General features: G+C 39.0%; 1 protein-coding gene across 2 annotated transcripts in view; it reads right to left on the reverse strand.

The window, feature by feature from the left end:
• Positions 1–2,103: 2,103 nt before the first annotated feature.
• The window catches only part of DHX40 (DEAH (Asp-Glu-Ala-His) box polypeptide 40), a 49,184-nt gene continuing 30,433 nt past the window's right edge, over positions 2,104–20,854 (reverse strand). For both annotated transcript variants that reach the window (XM_011953673.1, XM_011953672.1), the window contains 6 exons: positions 11,334–11,448; positions 10,706–10,814; positions 7,607–7,701; positions 4,754–4,823; positions 4,286–4,514; positions 2,104–3,419 (listed from right to left, as the gene is read on the reverse strand). In XM_011953673.1, coding sequence (XP_011809063.1) covers positions 3,280–3,419; positions 4,286–4,514; positions 4,754–4,823; positions 7,607–7,701; positions 10,706–10,814; positions 11,334–11,448 — 758 coding nt within the window. In that variant the 3' untranslated portion in view covers positions 2,104–3,279. The remainder of the gene's footprint in view (positions 3,420–4,285; positions 4,515–4,753; positions 4,824–7,606; positions 7,702–10,705; positions 10,815–11,333; positions 11,449–20,854) is intronic.

Below are 20,854 nucleotides of genomic sequence, written 5' to 3' on the forward strand. Positions count from 1 at the left end.
TCAAAAAAAAAAAAAAAAATTAGTCAGGTGTGTTGGCACACACCTGTACTCTCAGCTACTCAGGAGGCTAAGGTGGGACATCTGCTTGAGCCTAGGAGATCAAAGAAGTAGTGAGTCATGATCATGCTGTACTCCAGCCTGGGCAACAGAGCTGTATGAAAAAATTAATTAAATAAGAGCAATTTATTCTTCACCACCACCACTATTCAGGAGTATTAATTATTGCTAATCTGATGGAAATGAATGCCACCTCCCTAATTACAAGTTAGGTTCATTGTCTTCTTTTATTTATTGGCCTTTCTTGTTTCCCCTTTTATAAAGGGACCAGCCATGTCCTTTGCCCATTTTTCTATTATAACATTTGTCGGCTGCGCGCAGTGGCTCATGTCTGTAATCCCAACACTTTGGGAGGCCGAGGTGGGTGGATCACGAGATCAGGAGTTCGAGACCAGCCTGGCCAGCCTGGTGAAACCCCATCTCTACTGAAAATACAAAAAAATTAGCCAGGCGTGGTGGCATACACCTGTAATCCCAGCTACTTGGGAGGCTGAGGCAGGAGAACTGCTTGAACCTGGGAGGCCGAGGTTGTGGTGAGCCGAGATCGTGCCATTGCACTCCAGCCTGAGCAACAAGAGCAAAACTCCATCTCAAAAAAAAAAATTTGTCTTTGATTCTATTTGTTTTGTTTCATTTAGTAACTTGAAGGTGTATTCCCATTCTTTTAAGAACAAACTCCTCCATAAAACCCACCTTTCCTCCAAGGCTGCTTCCACGTTCTTGCCTTAACTAGATCCAGCATTCCCTTGATACTACTACTCTCACAGTCCTCTAAATGCAAACTGAGATACAGAAATTTTTTATCAATAACACTGTCACAGTTATCACAAAACTGTAATGATGTCCTTCCCTTCTAACAAATCCATAAAGTAATTCCAAATTCCATAGATTGGTTTTCAAAGCTTTCTATAATCTGACCTCAACATTTTCAGCCACCTACTCTCCTATGTATATTCTATGCACCAAGTAAACTCAACTGTTTGCCACCATCTCAAACACCCCCTGTGCTTTCTATAAATAAATCTCTGTCTTGACCCATGCTCTTCCTAGCACCCACCTGTTCATCAGACATTCATCCTTCAAGGAAAACTCTTCCTTACAATATAATACCAACAAATATAGAAAAGAATTAGAAAAAAAAAAATCACCATTTTGCAGCCATAAGAATAAAATAGATTCAGGCAAGAATCATCAATTGATGGTAAATCCAAAATGTCATATTTTATAAGGAACAATATATTTTATATAATAAAAGTATCTCCCCCTCACATTATTTATGAATTATAAGGATAACCAGGTTGATATAATTTAAAAAGCACCCTAATAAGTAATTAAAATTAGTATCACCAGTAAGGGGAAAATGCCATGTACCTCCAGATGTGATACCATGGCACTACTACTTATGCAGTATTCTAGTTAAAAATGCATAACCATGAAGAAACATTGGAGAAACCCAAATTGAGAACATTCTATAAAATAACTAGCCTATATTATTTTACAATGTTAATGTTATGAAAGAAAAGGACTGAGGACTTTTTCCAGATTAAGAGACTAAATACAATACATGATCCTAGACTAAATCTTGAACTACAGATACATGCCATAAAGGACATTACCAAAACAACTGATATAATTTGAGTGTGATGTGTAGATTCAGAATGTGTGCTTAATATTTACTAAACTAGAAGAGCTTTCATTCCAAGAATCCACACACAATCCCGCCACATCTAAGGAAATGCCCTTATACAATACACCTGAGAAGAGAGATTGACAGAACTAAATGATTAATATGTGCTAATAACAGTGTCTAGAGCACTAAAAATAAAAATGAACAAATTAAAACACTGGAAAGGTTTGGAGAAACCATCATCACTCACCTTACTTTAGGGACAAATACATGAATTTGGGTCCTTGTGATTTTTGATAAAGATTTCAAGTTTCTATTATTGAACATAAAACTAGATTCCAAAGGAAATAACTAGAAGAGTTACTGATAAAAAATTTAGATTCTTAACTTTTACACAAAATATCTAAAAACACACATTATACTGTCTTTTGAATTTTAATGACACTAATAGCTTTATTTAACAAACATTGAGTGACTACTATGTGCAAAGCACTAGGCTAGGTGCATGAAAGACACAAAGATGAAAATAAGACAGTCCCTGCCCACAAGGAGCGTATAATCTAGTGAGGGAGACAAATACACAAATAACTAGAATACAAGGCAGTAAACAAGAGTGGGCAAGTGCTGAGTGTGGCCTGAGTGTGATACTAACTAGCCTCAAGGTTCCAATTTGAAACACGATGAAATAGTGTTGCCTGCTTTGAAAATCCCATCCCAAGTTTGGCATAATGGAAGTTAAATGGCCCTTCCCAAGCAAGTGGAAATAACAGAGTAGGCCAGGTGGAGGGGCTGTTTGAAAGTACTATCACACCTACATACATGGTGCTGATTTAAGTACGTAGGTACAGCTAAAAAAGAACTTATATGTGTGTGTATATATATATATATATATATCATCTGTCCTTTGGTTAATGGCTATAGCTACTGTTTTAAACAATATACTTTGATATAAAAAGGAATTTGTATAATCCCAGAAAAATCAATTTAAGGATTAATATTAATTCAAGAAAGAATCCTGCCATAGGCAATTTTATTTACTAACTGATTAAGTCTTTACTCTAAATATCTATAAAGCTCTGTAGCAATTAAATGGTTAGACATCTAAGTATTGCTGAGTAGAAACCTCTTATGTTCAGCCTTCTGAAAGAAATGGTCACATACCTGAAATATAGCACTATTCTAACAGCGACAAGAAGGCCTTAAAGAGATTTTAAGGAAAATAATTTTTAATGCTTCAATGCAAATGGAGTACACGCTGATTAAATACAACTCAATGTTCTTTGAAAACATCTCAATGACAGAGTTTGATACCAGTTAAGGCCAGCAAAACTGTACCGAGGAAAATATTACATGTACTGTCTTTCATTGGTTTCATGTATCATTGCTTATGACTATGGCAACCCAATCTTTTCTTTGACAATTGCATTTATGGAAACTGATGAGCTTTGATTTATGAGCTTTGATTTGCTTTAGTTCATAGGCCAATAACAAGTGCTGACCACTTCCTCTTGGTAGTGCTGTCTGAAATAACTGGCAAAGTAGAAGCACATTTCCTGGCTGCTTTTCCTACTTCCTGAATTAGAGGATTCACCACTTTAGCCTGTTTCCTTCCGTGTGTCACTGTGGTCCTGGGTCCTCTGTTGCTTTCTCTCAAGGAAACGAGCCCGTGCATCAGATATGGATTTGTCATCATTTCTTCTTTGCATTTTCTTTAAGACATCTTTTGATATTCCATCTGGAAACATTACAAATTAATCCAATAAAACTTAGCTTTGAGATTCAGTATTAGAAATGTTAAGAGAAAGAGAAGCCCTGATTTTTCAATGTTAACAAAGTAAAAAGAATAAAGAGAAAATTAAATTTTGCCTTTTCAAAAGCAAGTAGTCTATGGTTACAAAATTAAGAGCACCAAGGTCAATGAGTCAGAAAAACTGACCCTAATTCAAGCATGTGGCACAGTGTTATAATACTGTAATAAAACACCTAGTAGCTAACATATCTAAAGACTTTTCTATGATTTCTTGGGCAAAACTCTTCACCATTCTATTTTTCAGTGATGTCAAATAAAGAAAATACAATATGCTTCATGATTCAACCTCAAAAAACTTTACTAAAAAGTTTTCTGTATATGTGAGCTGATAAACTTTCTGTCCTATTTCAGTACCACAACTATTTATGCCTCCCAACCAGGGTCCTAATATTTCATAGAAAAAGCCCCTTGGATATACAAAATTAGCCCCTTGGAAACAAAGGGAATTCTGAGTAAATAATGCACAAATCATATATATATATGTATTTTTTTTTAGAGATAGTGCCTCACTCTGTCACCCCCAGGCTGGAGTGCACTGGTGAAATGACAGTTCACTGCAGCCTCAAACTCCTGGGTTCAAGCGATCTTCCTGCTTCAGCCTCCCAAGTCACTGGGACTATAGGTGCACACCAACATGCCTGGCTAATTTTCCTTTTTTTTTTTTTTGATAGAGATGGGGTCTCATCACATTGCCCAGGTTGGTCACAACATGTTTATAAACAAAAATAGTAAAGTACTACTAGGAAGCAGTATGGCATAGTGCTTTAAAATAGAACAAATGATTTACTCACCCTTTAGCTGCTTTACATTTTCCTTATTTGTCCATCTCCTTCTTGCATCTTCTCTCACTTCACGTCGGGCCACACTGCTCAAATCATGTGCATTAAACTCATGCAACTTGGGTAACAAGTCTCTTACCCATTCATAACGGATTGGGCATACAATTCTTGCGTAGACTTTGGTGGTAACCAATACCTCATGAAAAATGATCCATTCAAGTTTGGTTTCCTGTTCATGAAGCTATACAAAACATTTCTTTTAAGGATGATAACTCAATAACCTGCCCTATTCCACATTAGACAAACCATATAGTCCTATCTTCTTCAATCAGGAGGCATGGGCCAACCAATACCCTATAGATCTATGTAATATAGATATATGTAAATTTAACCCCAAAGTGAAAAGTAGAAGACATTTGTATATTACTTATTTCTACAACTTTACAAATTTCTTCCCTTTATTAAAAATGAACTACTTACTGCTGAGGAAGGATGAATGTGAACTGGGCTTCCACGCCCATCCATTGTGCAAAACGTTCTCCCAACAGATCTATAAACAGAAAAACAAAATGATAAAGACTACAACAGTAACGGAATGAAGTAAATGGAGCATTACATTCAGCAATGAACAATTACAGTATGTTCTATTACAAACAGCATTATAAGCAGAGGCTTACATTTATTCAACTATCACTACAACCTCTGTACCAATTCATCTTAAATAATTATACAAGTTAAACAGTCATACAATTAGGTATAAGTCACTACAATTAGGTATAAGGAATCAGTATTAATATTAACAATAATCCATGAGCTTTGAGAGCCAGGAACTTTATTAAAAGGTCAAAACTGAAACTCAAATAAATTAGCTAGACTTCTCAAGATCACCAGCGCTAACGCATGGTAAAACCAAGTCCTAAACGGTTCTTCTGACTTAAATATGGTTTATGTTATATTATGCTGCATCTCTTTTTAAAGGGATGATTTTTCACTACTCTAAAACTTGACAATTAGTTAATCTATCATTTTTCTAATTCATGCCCTTATTTTCTTCTACATTTCCCTATCATTCCAAAAAACTTGTCAAAATAATAACCTTAGTTCGTCATAATTTATTTCCTATAGTACTTTGTATGTACTCATAGTATAACCCAGATCAGACTGCATTGTAATTATTCACTTACATATCTGTACCCTCCTGAATCCATTAGATTCAGGTATCATCAAGAATGATGTAAGGACTTATGTTACTCTACCTTTCTATTTTTAGTACCTGCCCAGTGTTTGGCATACAGCGGGTAACCAAGACATACCATATTTTTAAAAGTGCAAAACAATCGGAATTTACAGAAAAGTTGCAAGTAAAAAACCCCTTTTTTTTTTTTTTTGAGGCGGAGTCTCGCTCTGTTGCCCAGGCTGGAGTACAACAGCACGATCTGGGCTCACTGCAAGCTCTACCTCCCGGGTTCACCCCATTATCCAGCCTCAGCCTCCCGAGGAGCTGGGAATACAGGCGCCCGCCTACCATGCCCAGCTAATTTTTTTTGTATTTTTAGTGGAGATGAGGTTTCACCATGTTAGCCAGGGTGGTCTCAATCTCCTGACCTTGTGATCCAGCCACCTCGGCCTCCCAAAGTGCTGAGATTATAGGCGTGAGCCACCGTGCCCGACCAAAAAAATATTTTTTACCCGAATCATTTGACAGTAAGCTGCCAACCTAATACCCCATCATCCCCAAATACTTGAGTGTGCACTTCCTACAATCAACAATCAAGAACATTCTGACATGATTATAACCATCAAAACCACAAAATTAACACTGATACATTACTAACATCTAATCCTCAGACCCCACTGGCATTTCCCCGAATGTCTTAATATCCTTTATAGCAAAAGGATGTAATTCAGAAGCATACATTGCCTTTATTTTTCATTTTCCTTTGGTCTCCTTCATTCTGGAATACTTCCTCAGTCTTTGACTTTCATGATCTTGGCACCCTTAAAGATGTCAAGGCTAGTTACTGTGTGGTATGTCACTCAATTTGAGTTTGTCTGTTTCAGGATGATTAGATTCAGGTTATGCATCTTTAGCAGGAATATCACAGATATAATGCTGTGTTTTTCTCATTGTATCCTATCAGGAAGAACATGATTTTGATTTACTTCATTATGTTCACTTTGATTGCTTGATTTAGGTAGCATATGCCAGGATTCTCCACTGTAAAGTTACTTTTTGCTTTTGTAATTAACAAAAATTTTATGGAGAGGTGCTTGTAAACAATTCCATTTCTCATTAAACTTTTACGCCTTTATTTATACCACGATAGAAATATGATTTCACATTTTATTAAGTGCATAATAATCCACTATTATCATTACTTATTTTGATGCTTAAAATGTCTCATATTTGATCACTTGGGGCCTCTTCATGCTGGCTCCTATGTTCTTCTGACATAGCCTCAACCTTTGGTAATCACTTCTTTACTTGCTGGCAAAATAAGATGTTCTGGGCTCATCTTGGATTTCCCCAGCCCTATTTCTCCAAAGACCCCTGATTCCTTTAAGTGGCAGATGGATGTCCCAAGTCAAGATCTGGGCACTACGTCTATTCATTGTTATTATCTCAGAGCTAGGGCATATATACGTATAAATATTTACATACATACAAATACACATATATATACCCACTAACATCTATTTTTATTCCAGTGTCCATCCATGCATCCATCTATAATGAAATGCGTAACTTCATAATGATACTCTGAAATTTCAATCCAACAGCACAGAGATCATTCCTAGTTTCTCACTTTCGGTATTTCTAACTCACTTCACCATTATCACTTACAGAGTTATGTGATCACTTCCTCTGTATTTAATGAATCTCCATCACCATCACTGTTACCCCTTTATCTATAAAGATGCCTTCCTCACTATACTCAGACTGATGCCCCAAACCAAATAACCCCTCCCCACCCTTGCTCAAGCCCTAACACTCCATGCCAAGCTACCCTTCCTCAGGGATGCTACGCTCAACCTACTTGGCTTTCACACTATACACAGGGCCAGCCCTCTGTAAGAAAACTCTTGTTACTTACCTTAAGTGAAGATAACCCATGCTGGACAGCCACCCTACAAACATACCCCTCCTACCCTACTTGAGCTCTAATACCACATTCTGAGCCACTGTAGCTGTCCCTGGTCATTGTAATTCACATCATAATCATCACAGAGCTTAAATCAAATATTCAATGTTTAATATTAAATAGTCCAATATTATAGTTAGTCAAATACAGTATTATATCTTGATCCATCTCTCAAGTCCTTATTGCTTACCTTCGAGCTACATTTTTGAAATAGCCTGCACAAAGACACCTTCGTAGTACTTCATGTTTAGGGCCTTCAAAGGTCTCTCTAGGGAAATCACTTTGCTGTAAAAAGAATATACAGAGTGGTAAATCTCATAGTACAATTTGAAATAATCTTTTATTTTGAAAAACCCCCATTTCTAAAGACCTCTGTTTCTGGCCAACATAGATTAAGAGAGACCAGATTTACCCTTCCACCTAAAACAAAAAAAATGGACAAAATATATGAAATAATGATTTCCAAAACACTATAGTATCAGGCAATAAAGGACAGAGACAGGAAATAAATGCAGTACGCCCAACAACTGCCCCAACTTCAGCCTTAAGAAAGACTGCAGACTAAGACACAGGGAAGTGAAGCCCAAATGGAACTCAGAGAACTTCCTGGGTTAGGGAGACAAAGCTGGGAGTCCAGGAAGACCAACATGGCTAGAATTCACAGACCAAGAGTTCAGGAAAGAAGAGAAGTGCACAAAGACACAATTCCAGAGAGATGCAGACCGTCCTCCTCAAGTGTTGAGCTGAATAGTGATTAACACATGAAAGTGAGGAAACTACCAGCCCAAGAAAAGAACCGCTTAAAAGGATAAGAAGTAAGAGCATGGTGTTTTCACAGGGCTAGTAATGGTGCCTATTCCTATAAGCCACATGAAAATACTACACCACAATAATTCATGTGATGTTAGGAAGAGTACTCAGATGGGCCTTGCCTCAGTAGAGGGGAATAACTAGCCCTGCACTGAGCACTGCTCTGATTCCACCTAACAAATCATGCAAGCAAGACCCAAAAAGAAAGACCAAAGCCCATTTCCAAGTAACTAGAACACAAAAATACCCAGCACCCAACAAGGTGAAATTCACAATGTTTGGCATCCGCTGAAAAATTATCAGGTATGATGTAAAGCAAAAAAACACAATCTATAATGAGAACATCAATCAAAATCAACCTAGAACTGACACAGATTTAATTATATTTTATTATAATTTTCTGTATAGCTGGATTACGTATGTTCAAAGAGTAGAGACCTGAAAAATAAAATGTAAAAATTTAAAGACTGAAATCCAACATGTGGAGATGAAAATACAACACCTGAGATGACAAATATACCTGATGGGATTAATGGCAGATTAGACTAGACACTGCAGGAGAAAAGATTAATGAACTTGAAGACCAGGCAAACAGAAAACATTCGCAGCAAAACAGAGAAAGTATAACAGTGGTTTCCAGAGGTTGGAGAAAGAAGATAATGGGTAGGTTTTTTTATTTTTGTTTTGAGTCAAGGTATTACTCCGTCACCCAAGCCGGAGTGAAGTTCTGTGATCACAGCTCACTGTAGCCTGGATCTCCCAGGCTCAAGCAATCCTCTACCGCAGCCTACTGAGTAGCTGAGACTACAGGTGTGTGACACAACCCCTGGCTAATTTTTTTTTTTTTTAGTAGAGACAAGGTCTCGCTGTGTTGCCCAGGCTGGTCTCAAACTTGCTGGGCTCAAGTGATCCCCCCACCTTGGCTTCCCAAAGTGCTAGAATTATAGGCGTGAGCTACCATGCCCTGTCGGGAATGGGGAGTTATTGTTGAATGGTTATGGAGTTTATTATAGTATGGGATGATAAAAAAAGTTCTGGAGATGGAGAAGTGGTAAGGGTTGTATAACATTGTGAATGTTTTAAGTGTACACTGACCTGTACACATAAAAACAGTAAAAAAAATTTTTTTTTGAGACAGGGTGTTGCTCTGTTGCCCAGGCTAGAGTGTGGTGGCATGATACCTCACTGCAACCTCGAACCCCTGGGCTCAAGTGATCCTTCTGCCTCAGCCTCCTGAGTAGCCAACACTACAGGTGTGTGCCAACACAACCAGCTAATTATTTTAATTTTTTGTAGAGATAGGGTCTCACTGTTTCTCAGGCTGGTCTTGAACTCCTGGCCTCAAGTGGTCCTCCCACTTTGGCCTCCCAAAGCATTGGCATTACAGGGGTGAATCACCAATGCCCAGTAGAGGTAAATTTTATATTAAATATTTTACCAAAATAAGATATGTAAATTGAAAAACTAATAATCATGAGTAAAAGATGCCAGACAAAAAAAGAGCATATACTGTTTGATTCCATTTATGTAAGATGCTAGTAAATGCAAACTTATATACAGTAAGTCCTCAATGTCAATAAGTTCTTAAAAACTGCAAAGTTAAGCAAAACTTTAAAGATTTTTTTTTTTCTCATCAGTGTTAATGGTGAATAAACCAGTATTTTTCTAGGGCCTGCTGTATATCATTTTGCTTAAAGTCACAGTTTCCAAGAAACTACTGATGACATTAAGTGAGGACTTACTGTATAATGACAGAAAGCAGATCAGTGGTTACCTGAGTAGGTGAGGCAGGAGGGCCTGCTAGGTGAGACAATGGATTATGAAAGGGAATGAGGCCAGGTGCAGTGGCTTATGCCCATAACCTCAGCACTTTGGGAGGCCAAGGCAAGGTGGATCACTTGAGGTCAGGAGTTCGTTGAGATCAGCCTGGCCAACATGGCAAAACCCCGTCTCTACTAAAACTACAAAAATTAGCTGGGCATGGTGATGCAAGCCTGTAATCCCAGCTACTTGGGAGGCTGAGGCAGAAGAATTGCTTAAACCTAGGAGGCGGAGATTGCAGTGAGCCGAGATCATGCCACTACACTTCAGCCTGGGTGACAGACTGAGATTCCACCTCAAAAAAAAAAAAATGCGGGGGAATGAGAAAACTGGGAGATGATGGATATGTCCCATTATCTTGATAACTGTTACATGCAAATATCAAAACTCATCAAAGTGTATACCTTAAATATGTGTAGGTTATTGCACGTCAATTATACATCAGGAAAGCAATTTTTAAATATCTTCATTTCTGCACATACAACTCTTTTATTACTACTAGGAATCTTTCATGGGGTCAGGGAGATGGCTGTACATAGAAACAAACAGAAAGGAAGGGTGGTAGAATAGAAAGGGTGCTAATGTACATCAGTGAAAATTCAATATGAAATATTTAGGTCCAAAATGCTACTCAAGAAAAAAAAATTACAGCAATCACCTGTTTAAGCTTCCTGATTAGTTCTCGAAGTTGAGCTTCCACACGAAATGCAGAAAATAAGCACCTCCAATGAATCCAGTGTTTTTGGCACCATGAAGCTGGAGCTCCACTGCAAAACAAAAAACTGGTATCTTTAAAATATCTTCCCTAAGTAAAAGACAATCTAAAATTCTCATTTCTATTACAAAAGTGGAAACCCATAAACAACTGTCAGTTCCTTCAGGAGACCTGTCCAAGTACTAAAAAAAATTTTAGGAAATTTGAAAAAAATAATTAAATTAATGAGGGTGCCCCTGACTAAATTAAAAAATAATTTGTAAATGAATTTCTTTACTTATATATGCAATAACAAATATTCAATCATTTTTTAATGTAGGCTACCTATATAGAAGCAAAATTCTATAAGGTCATTTTCAGGAAAGGTTTGAGGAGAAAAGAGGAGAATCAATATTATATAATAAATGCCTACTAAGCAACAGTCACCTGACATAGATAACTTCACTGAAATTCAAAATACCTTGAAGTCAGTATCATCTTCACTGAACTTTAGTGTCACAAGCCATGTAAGTACGTACTGGAACCATACATCAAACTGACATTTTCCAGGACAAAGGACTACCTTACATACCTTGATTTGCATTGTTCAAAGATGACAGCTAAAGTTGCAAAGTCATTAAATCCTCCAGCTTTAGCTGCCAATTCTCGATGTCTCTGTTCTGCTTCCTTCTGGTACTCTGGATCAACTAAAAGAATTGGACAGGCAATTCAGTTATACTTTACAGTAAGTGCCTACAATCACTTTGTTTTCAAAAACTTATTAAAATCTGCCTCATCCTCTGGGGTGAAGTAAGGTGGAACTATATTAACTCTTCTTAACTCCTCTTGGGAAGCTCTAATTTCTCCCACAATTCCTTTTTTTCTTCTAATATCACTTTGGAGATTTTACCTGAATAACAACATTATTTCTCCCAATCTATTTGTCTTTTTAAAATAGTATTTGTAATTTACTTTTTAAATTAGTTTTGTTATAAGAGTAATCCATGCTTACAGTTAAAAAAAAGAAATGTAATGGTATAAAAAAAATTATGTGAAAGTTCAATGTTCCCCAGTCACACTACCCATAAAACAATCTTCAAGGCTAACTACTGTTTATTATTTAGTGTGTGTCCTTCCAGGTAATTTCTATGTATATACAAGCATATGTACATAGTGTTTCATTTTTCTATAAATGGAATATATAATCTGAAAATGTTTATTCATTTAATAACAGCTCCATATCAGTACATATAGAATTATTCATTCTCAAAAATAGCAATATAGGGTCAGGTGTGGTAGCTCACGCCTGTAATCCCAGCAATTTGAAAGGCCAAGGCAAGTGGATCAATTGAGCCCAGGAGTTCAAGACAAGTCTAGGCAACAAAGCAAGATCCTGTCTCTACAAAAACTACAAAAAAAAGCCAGGAATGGTGATGCATGCCTGTAGTCCCAGCTACTCAGGAGGCTGAGGTGGGAGGATCACTTGAGCCTAGGAGGTTGAGGCTACAGTGAGCTGTGATCACATCACTGCACTTTGGCCTGGGTAACAGAGTGAAACCTTGTCTAAAGAAAAAAAAAAGATACGGCATTGCCCAGGAGTATGGGGAACATAACACAATTTAACCAGTTCTTATTTATCCAATTCCCAATTGTGGGCAATTAGACATGATCTCCATATATGCAGAACTGACCTACTATGAACATTTTCTTTTTTAATGTAATATTGAAGTATAACATGCATACAGAAAATTACACAGGATGTAAGTGTGTAGCTCAATTAATATTCACAAACATAACATACCAATGTACCCAGATCAACAAACAGTATCACCAGCATCTCAACAGCCCCCCTTTATGCCCTCCTTCGAGTAACTACCCATTCCCTTCCACAAGAGTAACTATATCCTGACTTCTCATCCTACAGATGGATTTTGCCCATTTTTAACCTTTGTATAAATGAATCATACAATACGTACTTGATATGTCTGTTTTCTCTTGCTCAACATTATGTTTTTGAGATTTATCTGTTACTGACTTTGATACCACTTCCCCTGACCCCATTCAGGACTGATGTGCTCTCTGATTGCCCAAATTCCCCATATAGCACTTTATCCAGGGCTAATCTTTCAGAGTCCCATTTTTTCAAAACTGCATAGGGATCCTTCCTTCAATCTAACACGTCACACCACAATTCCTATTCCCTATACTTATCACAGCTAGATTTAGCAGAGGCACAATGTTGCCTGATTTCAGGGAGCAGCACTTACTATAGAATACAATGTGAATCTGCAAAGCAGCAGTTCCTGTTACCAGGAGGAAAGCAATTTGATTAAAGAAAACACTGATGAAGGTATAAAGTCTTCTATCTCATGTTTTAAGTATCTTCCAACTGTTACCTAGGTAACAACTGAATGAAGCAGCTAGAAACAAAAAAAAAATATATGATTTATCTCAGACCATACAAATGACCCTGGTAAGGAAAATATATAAGTGATTATTAATCTCCATTTCTTGAACTGCTCAGGTATACTAATTTTGTTTTTTGATTTTTGTTTGTTTGTTTGTTTTGTTTTGTTTTTTTGAGACAGAGTCTATGTTGCCCAGGCTGGAGTGCAGTGGTGCAATCTTGGCTCACTGCAACATCCACCTCCCAAGTTCAAGCAACTCTCCTGTCTCAGCCTCCCAAGCAGCTGGGACTACAGGCCCACACCACCACACCCAAATAATTTTTAAATTTTTTAGTAGAGATGGGGTTTCACAATGTTGGCCAGGTTGGCCTTGAACTCCTGACCTCAGGTGATTCACCCACCCCAGCCTCCCAGAGTGCTGGGATTACAGGCTTGAGCCAACACGCCAGCCAGGGATACTAATTTTTAACCCAAAATATATCATTTCAAGCACCTAACTGCCATCCCCCAGAAGATATCATGCCAAAAATCAAACTGCACTAGACTCCAGCATCGACCCCATCCTGGCTCTCAACACTAGGAGGCAAGCCTACCTATGAGTCAGTGCCTCCTGGAATCCCTAGAATCATGGCACCATGCAGTCTGTGTTTGCATGCATTTTTGATAAATTTTAACTTTTTATAATAGATTTGTATATATTTTATGGTAGTAAATTATAAAATAGACTAGTAATGGAACAGGAATTAAAAGAAATTAAAGACTATAAGCAAAAACTCAGCTGTATGTAAGAAAACCTACTTCCCCCTGAGGAAGAGAAAGAACTGGAGTCCTTTAAAATTAACTGACTGTTTTCTCTCTGTGGCTAGTGAGCCTTATCTCTCCTATTTCCAGGCATTGTGAAGACTCCGTTTCTCCACCTGTGCAGCTGTAAGGTCACTAGACAGATAATCTCAAGTCGTAAAACATGTTGTTCCTTGAAAAGTAAGAAATAAAGTAATGCATGTCTTAATTAAATAAACTGTCTTTGTTTCTCGCTTCTGTAATATGCCTCCCCCTGCACAGATCTCCCCACCACCCCACGAAATGCTTAAAAGGTAGCTCGACTCTTTGTTCAGGGCTCAGTCCTTTGGATGTTAATCCAACTGAGTCGGTGCACCTAAATAATTAAGTAATTCCTCCTCAACCCCTCAGTCTCTCTGATTCCTTAATTATCCCGCAGCATTTCCTACACATATTTTATGTTTTCATGACATATGTTTTCCTAATTTTTTTTGATATTTCCAGGCTATGGAGTTCATCTGTGAGTTTTTTCAAAGTGTCACAAATCTCTGAAAACTTTTCCAATATATTTATTGAAAAAACTGGCCGGGCACGTGCCTCACACTTGTAATCCCAGCACTTTGGGAGGCCAAGGCAGGAGGATCACCTGAGGTTGGAAGTTCGAGACCAGCCTGACCAACATGGAGAAACCGCATCTCTACTAAAAAGACAAAATTAGCCGGGCATGGTGGTGCATATCTGTAATCTCAGCTACTTGGGAGGCTGAGGCAGGAGAATCACCTGAACCTGGGAGGCAGAGGTTGCAGTGAGTCGAGATTGTGCCATTGCACTCTAACCTGGGCAACAAGAGTGAAATTCTGTCTCAAAAAAAAAAAGAAAGAAAGAATCTACAAATAAGTAAACCTCCACAGTTCAAACCTGTGTGTTCAAGCGTCAACTGTATTGGGAATGGTAGTGTGAGGAGTTAGGTAAAACGTCTTTTCTAGAGAAACATCTATTAAACTAGTCAAAATTACCAAAGACAATCATTCAAAGTCTCTGGAGATTGATTAAAAAGCTTAAGACAAGCCTAATCTATGGAATTCAGTAAGGACAGTAGGAAGAAGGCCCCACCCTCCACAGCTGTGTGTGTGGAAGGGCTACGCAAGAGCCTTCAGGGCAGCCTGAAAGCGGCAACCTTTCCCTGACTCCTAAATGCTACTCCGTAGGGAAGATCAAAGCGTAACAGCTAATGACAGCTTACGCTATTCCCCACGGCTCTGTGTTGCAGAAGAGTTGTTCCACTGGGTTCAGCAGCTCAGTGGTAGTTCCCACTACTCCCAGTTTCCTAGAGCTATTCCAGGTTTGTATGTTTGCAACCAGTGAACATCCAGAGATTGCATCTCACAAGGCTTTGTGCTGATGAAGATGCAAAGTGAGCCGCAGTATCAGCTCCTAACTCCCCAACCCTAAGCTTCTGCTATTTAGGGAGGACCCAGATAGGATAGCCAGTGAATAACAGGCCCCCATTACCACCACCACCCTCTCTACCTCCTGCTTCATAGCACAGAGATTGTTTCCAGGAAAGGATTATCAAAGACTGGCAGTACCTTGCCCCTGCCGAGGTGTCCAACTTTATTTGGATCAAGACTATAGAGCAATTTATGCCCTGGGCACTGTCAAAAACAACAGAGCCAGCAGCTACCAATCAGTGGTGACTAACAACTTGCTGTGACACCAATAGAGACAGACCAGTTAAAAATTCAATGGAGAAATCAGTGAAGGAAAGAGACCTGCTAAGAGCATAGTCTTCCTGGTGTTCCAGAAGACTGTTCTCATGCCCAAAGCTGAGCCTTCTGAGACAGAGAAAGAACATCTGAGCCTCTACTCTTTGGCTGAACACAGTACAAATTTATCAGCTCCCCCTCAACCATGAAAGTAGTCTCCAAACCACAAACACAGATTCAACAGTAAAAGGTGAAAACATCACTGGCTTAAATTAAAAGGCTTAGGTACAACCTCTGACGAATCACTGACTGACCACTAGAGTTGACAAGGACAAAAAACAAAATGAAAACTGCCATAGAGGGACTCAACAGTAGATCTGGGCTGGCAGAAGAAAGAATCCACGAATTAAAGTTTATTTTAAAATTTAAGACAAGGGGCTGGGCATGGTGGCTCACACGTGTAATCCCAGCACTTTGGGAGGCCAAGGCAGGAGGACCACCTGAGGTCAGGAGTTTGAGACCAGCCTGGCCAACATGGCGAAACCTCATCTCTACTAAAATTACAAAAATCAGCTGGGCATGGGGATGCAAGACTGTAATCCCAGCTACTTGGGAGGCTGAGGAAGGAGAATTGCTTGAACCCGGGAGGCAGAGGTTGCAGTGAGCCAAAATCATGCCACTGCACTCCAGCCTGGGCGACACAGTGAGACTCCATTTCAAAAAGACATGGGCAAAATATTTTAACAGATACATCACAAAGGAAGACAGATAAATGGCCAATAAGCACATGAAAAAGTGCTCAACATTATTAGTTATCAGGAAAATGCAAATTAAAACCACAAAGAGGTACATAATAGAATGTGTAAAATAAAAGTGACTGGTAATACCAAATGTTTAGAAGGGTGTTTAGTGCAAGCTGTACTCTCAAACATTGCTGATGAGATTTTTAAATGGTACAACTATTTAGGGAAAAGGTTGGCAGTTTCTTTTTTTTTTGTTTTTGTTTTTGTTTTTGAGATGGAGTCTTGCTCATCACCCAGGCTGGAGTGCAGTGGCACGATCTCGGCTCACTGCAAGCTCTGCCTCCCAGGTTCACGCCATTCTCCTGTCTCAGCCTCCCGAGTAGCTGGGACTACAGGTGTCTGCCACCTTGCCCGGCTAATTTTTTGTATTTTTAGCAGAGACGGGGTTTCACCGTCTTAGCCAGGATGGTCTCGATCTCCTGACCTTGTGATCCACCCGCCTCGGCCTCCCAAAGTGCTGGGATTACAGGCGTGAGCCACCGCGCCTGGCAAGGTTGGCAGTTTCTTAAAGGTTCACATATACCTACTCAATGGCACAGCAAATTTCTTTCTTAGGTATTTACCTTATCTAAGAGAAATGAAAATAAACACCTACAAAAGTTTTGTGCAAGAATGTTCAAAACAACTTTACTCAAAAATAGAACTAAACAAGAAACAATTCAAATGTCCATCAACAGGATAATGCACAACTGTATGTTCCTAAAGTGGAATACTAGTCAACAATAAAAATAATAAAGTATTCATACATACAACAATATGAATAAACCTAACATACATTATGTTGACCAAAAGAAGTCACACACAAGAGAGTGTATAATTCTATTTATATGAAGTTTTGGGCTGGGCACGGCGGCTCACACCTGTAATCCCAGCACTTTGGGAGGCTGAGGCCGACGCTGACGGATCACCTGAGGTCAGGAGTTCGAGACCAGCCCGGCCAACACAGTGAAACATCATCTCTACTGAAAATACAAAAATTAGCCAGCCATGGTGTCGGGTGCCTGTAATCCCAGCTACTTGAGAGGCTGAGGCAGGACAACTGCTTGAACCCAGGAAGTGAAGGTTGCAGTGAGCCAAGATTGTGCAACTGCACTCCAGCCTGGATGACAGAGCAAGACTCTGTCTCAAAAAAAAAAAAAAATTCTATTTATATGAAGTTTCAGAAGAGGCAAACTAATCAGAAAAAAATAAGAAAAGTGTTTAACCAAAGGTAGGTAGAGTGATACCTGACTAAGAAGTGGCACTGAGGGAACTTGCTCGAGTGACAAAAATGTTCTATATAGTGACAGGGCTTGGGTTATATGGGTATAAGCATTTTACAGAACTCATTGAATTATACACATAAAATTTATGCATTTCACTATATGCAAATTTTACCTAAAATTAACTGTAAACAAATATCAAACTGTAGTTATATAGGGTTGTTTTTCACAGTACTATAACTTACCATTTCTCAAACTACTTTCTGTAGATTCTAGGGAAAATGGACAATTTTAATATGGATTCTGGATTAGATAGTAATATTATATCAAAGTTAAATTTCCGAACTTTAGGCTGGGCATAGTGGCTCATACCTGTAAACCCAGCACTTTGGGAGACCAAAGCAGGAGGACTGCTTGAGTCTAGGAGTTTGAGACCAACCTGGGCAACATGGCGAGACCTTATCTCTACAAAATAAATTTTAAAAATTAGCCAGGCAGGGTAGCATATGCATGTGGTCCCAGCTACTAAGGAGGCTGAGGTGGGAGAATTGCTTGAGCCCGGGAGGTCAAGACTACAGTGAGCCATGATCCCACTATTGCACTCCCGCCTGAGCAACAGAGTGAGACTCTCTCTCAAACAAAACAAAACCATTTCTTAATTCTGATTAATGTACTATGGTTAAATGAGAGATTGCCCCTGTTCTTGCCTAATATAGATGTAAATGTTTTGTGGTAACGGAGCACAATGCTTCCAATTTATTCCTAAATGATTCAGAAAAAGAAAAAAATCCATTTATACATACACATATAGAGGGAGACAGAATAATAAAGCAAAGGGAGTAAAATGTTAAAAACCGCTGAAACTGCATAGAAGGTATAAAGGAATTCCTTTGTTATTCTTATTTGAAATTATATAAGAATAAATGTCGCCCAAAAAAGGCTAACACCAGACTGATTTTATCTATTTAAATATTCCAACATGGAAAAAACATTTTTCTTTTTCTAGCCTTAAAAGACTATTAGAGTAGGTCTCCTTAATCCAACTTCTTGGTTTTACAAATGAAAAATGAAATCCAGAAAAGCTAGGGCCATGGTCAGATAATTAGGTAGTAGTGGAGCTAGACAGAACTCTGCACTCAATAGTTCAATACTCTGTAATAGGTTTTGAAATATTTTAGCTTCTCTCTCTCTCTTTCTCTCTGTCTGTCTTTCTTTTTGGGGATGGAGTCTCACTCTGTCACCCAGGTTGGAGTGCAGTGCCACGATCTCACCTCACTGCAACCTCCATCTCCTGGATTCAAGCAATTCTCCTGCCTCAGCCTCCCCAGTAGCTGGGAACACAGGTGCACGCCACGCCTGGCCAATTTTTATATTTTTAGTAGAGACAGGGTTTCACCATGTCAGCCAGGCTGATCTCAAACTCCTGACCTCAGGTGATCCACCTGCCTCAGCCTCCCAAAGTGCTGGGATTACAAGTATGAGCCAGCACACCTGGCCTATTTTTTGATTTCTTATTAGAGACGGGGTTGCCCAGGCTGGCCCTAATTTTGTGGGCTCAAGCAATCATCCCACCTCAGTCTCCCAAGGAGCTGGGATACCACTGTGCCCACCGCTATTTTTAGCTCTGATACTACCTCATGAAAACCAGTTAACATTACTTATTTTTACACAGCATTTTATTAGAACAAAAAATTGCAGTTAGGAGTATTACTAGAATTAAAATTCTGACACTTCAGACTGCAACTGCTAGGTGTAATGGCTCACGCCTGTAATCCCAGCACTTTAAGAGGCCAAGGCTGGTGGGTCACTTGAGTTCAGGAGTTCGAGACCAGCCTGGGCAACAGAGTGAAACCCCATCTCTACAAAAATGCAAAAAATTAGCCAGGCATAGTAGCAAGCACCTGTGGTCCCAGCTGCTCAGGAGGCTGAGGTGGGAGGATCACTTGAGCCTGGGAGGCAGAGGTTGCAATGAGCCAAGATCACGCCACTGCATTCTAGCCTGGGCAACACAGTGAGACCTTATCTCAATAAAATTTTAAAATGTTTTAAATTAAAAAAAAAAAAGATTGCAATCTATTTGAAATAGTACACTGATTAGAGTATTTTTATAGAAAAATGTATCCTCCATTATAATCATGGCAGTAATAAATTAATCTGGAACCGACACTTCCAGCCTACAAAGGGATAAAGCCAGTGAGCTAACACATTCTATTGTCTGCCTGCAGACAAGGTATACTGTTCATTTGGAAGCTCCTTGAAAGAAAAAATTATTCCACTGCATGAAAACAAATCTAACATATGTCAAATTAAATTGTGTACTATACTGACACACCAAGAAAAGAAAGAAGCAGAAGTTTAAAGACATGGAAACTTCAAAAGAATTCTCTAAGGATGGAAGGGCTAAACTACTTTTTCTTTTGATCCTACAAAAAAAAAAAGATTAGTATATTACTAATGTCCTATAAAAGCACTATCTTCCTTTACTAATGAAAGGAAATTAACTCTCGGCCAGGAACATTATATATTCTTTGTGCCAAAAAACTAACTTAAAGGATAACAAAATATAAAACTTGTTTATCCGGGCTGGGTGTGGTGGCTCATGCCTGTAATCCCACGGCCGAGGTGGGCGGATCACCTGAGGTCAGGAGTTTGAGACCAGCCTGACGAACATGGTGAAACCCCATCTCTACTAAAAATACAAAAATTAGCCAGGCATGGTGGCACATGCCTGTAATCCCAGCACTTGGGAGACTGAGGCAGGAGAATCACTTGAACCTGGGAGGAGGAGGTTGCAGTGAGTTGAGATGACACCATTGCACTGCAGCCTGGGCAACAAGAGTGAAACTCCGTCTCAAAAACAACAACAACAACAAAACTTGTTTATCCTTAGTTTTCTGTCCTAGGGCTAAGGCACGGTAAACCCTCAGTAAATGCTTGGGAATTACTGGCAGTCTAAATAAATGAAGAGATATTCCACATACGTGGATAGGAAGACAATACTGTCAAGATGTCATTTCTTCGCAACTTGATCTATCTTAATTACAACACAATCCCAATTAAAATCCCAGCAAGGGCCGGGCACAGTGGCTTATGCCTGTAATCTCAGCACTTTGGGAGGCCGAGGCAGGCGGATCACAAGGTCAGGAGATTGAGACCATCCTGGCTAACACAGTGAAACCCCGTCTCTACTAAAAATACAAAAAATTAGGCCGGG

This window comes from Colobus angolensis, unplaced genomic scaffold (genome assembly GCF_000951035.1).
Source record: "Colobus angolensis palliatus isolate OR3802 unplaced genomic scaffold, Cang.pa_1.0 Scaffold37, whole genome shotgun sequence".
In the NCBI taxonomy this organism is placed as follows: Eukaryota; Metazoa; Chordata; class Mammalia; order Primates; family Cercopithecidae; genus Colobus; species Colobus angolensis.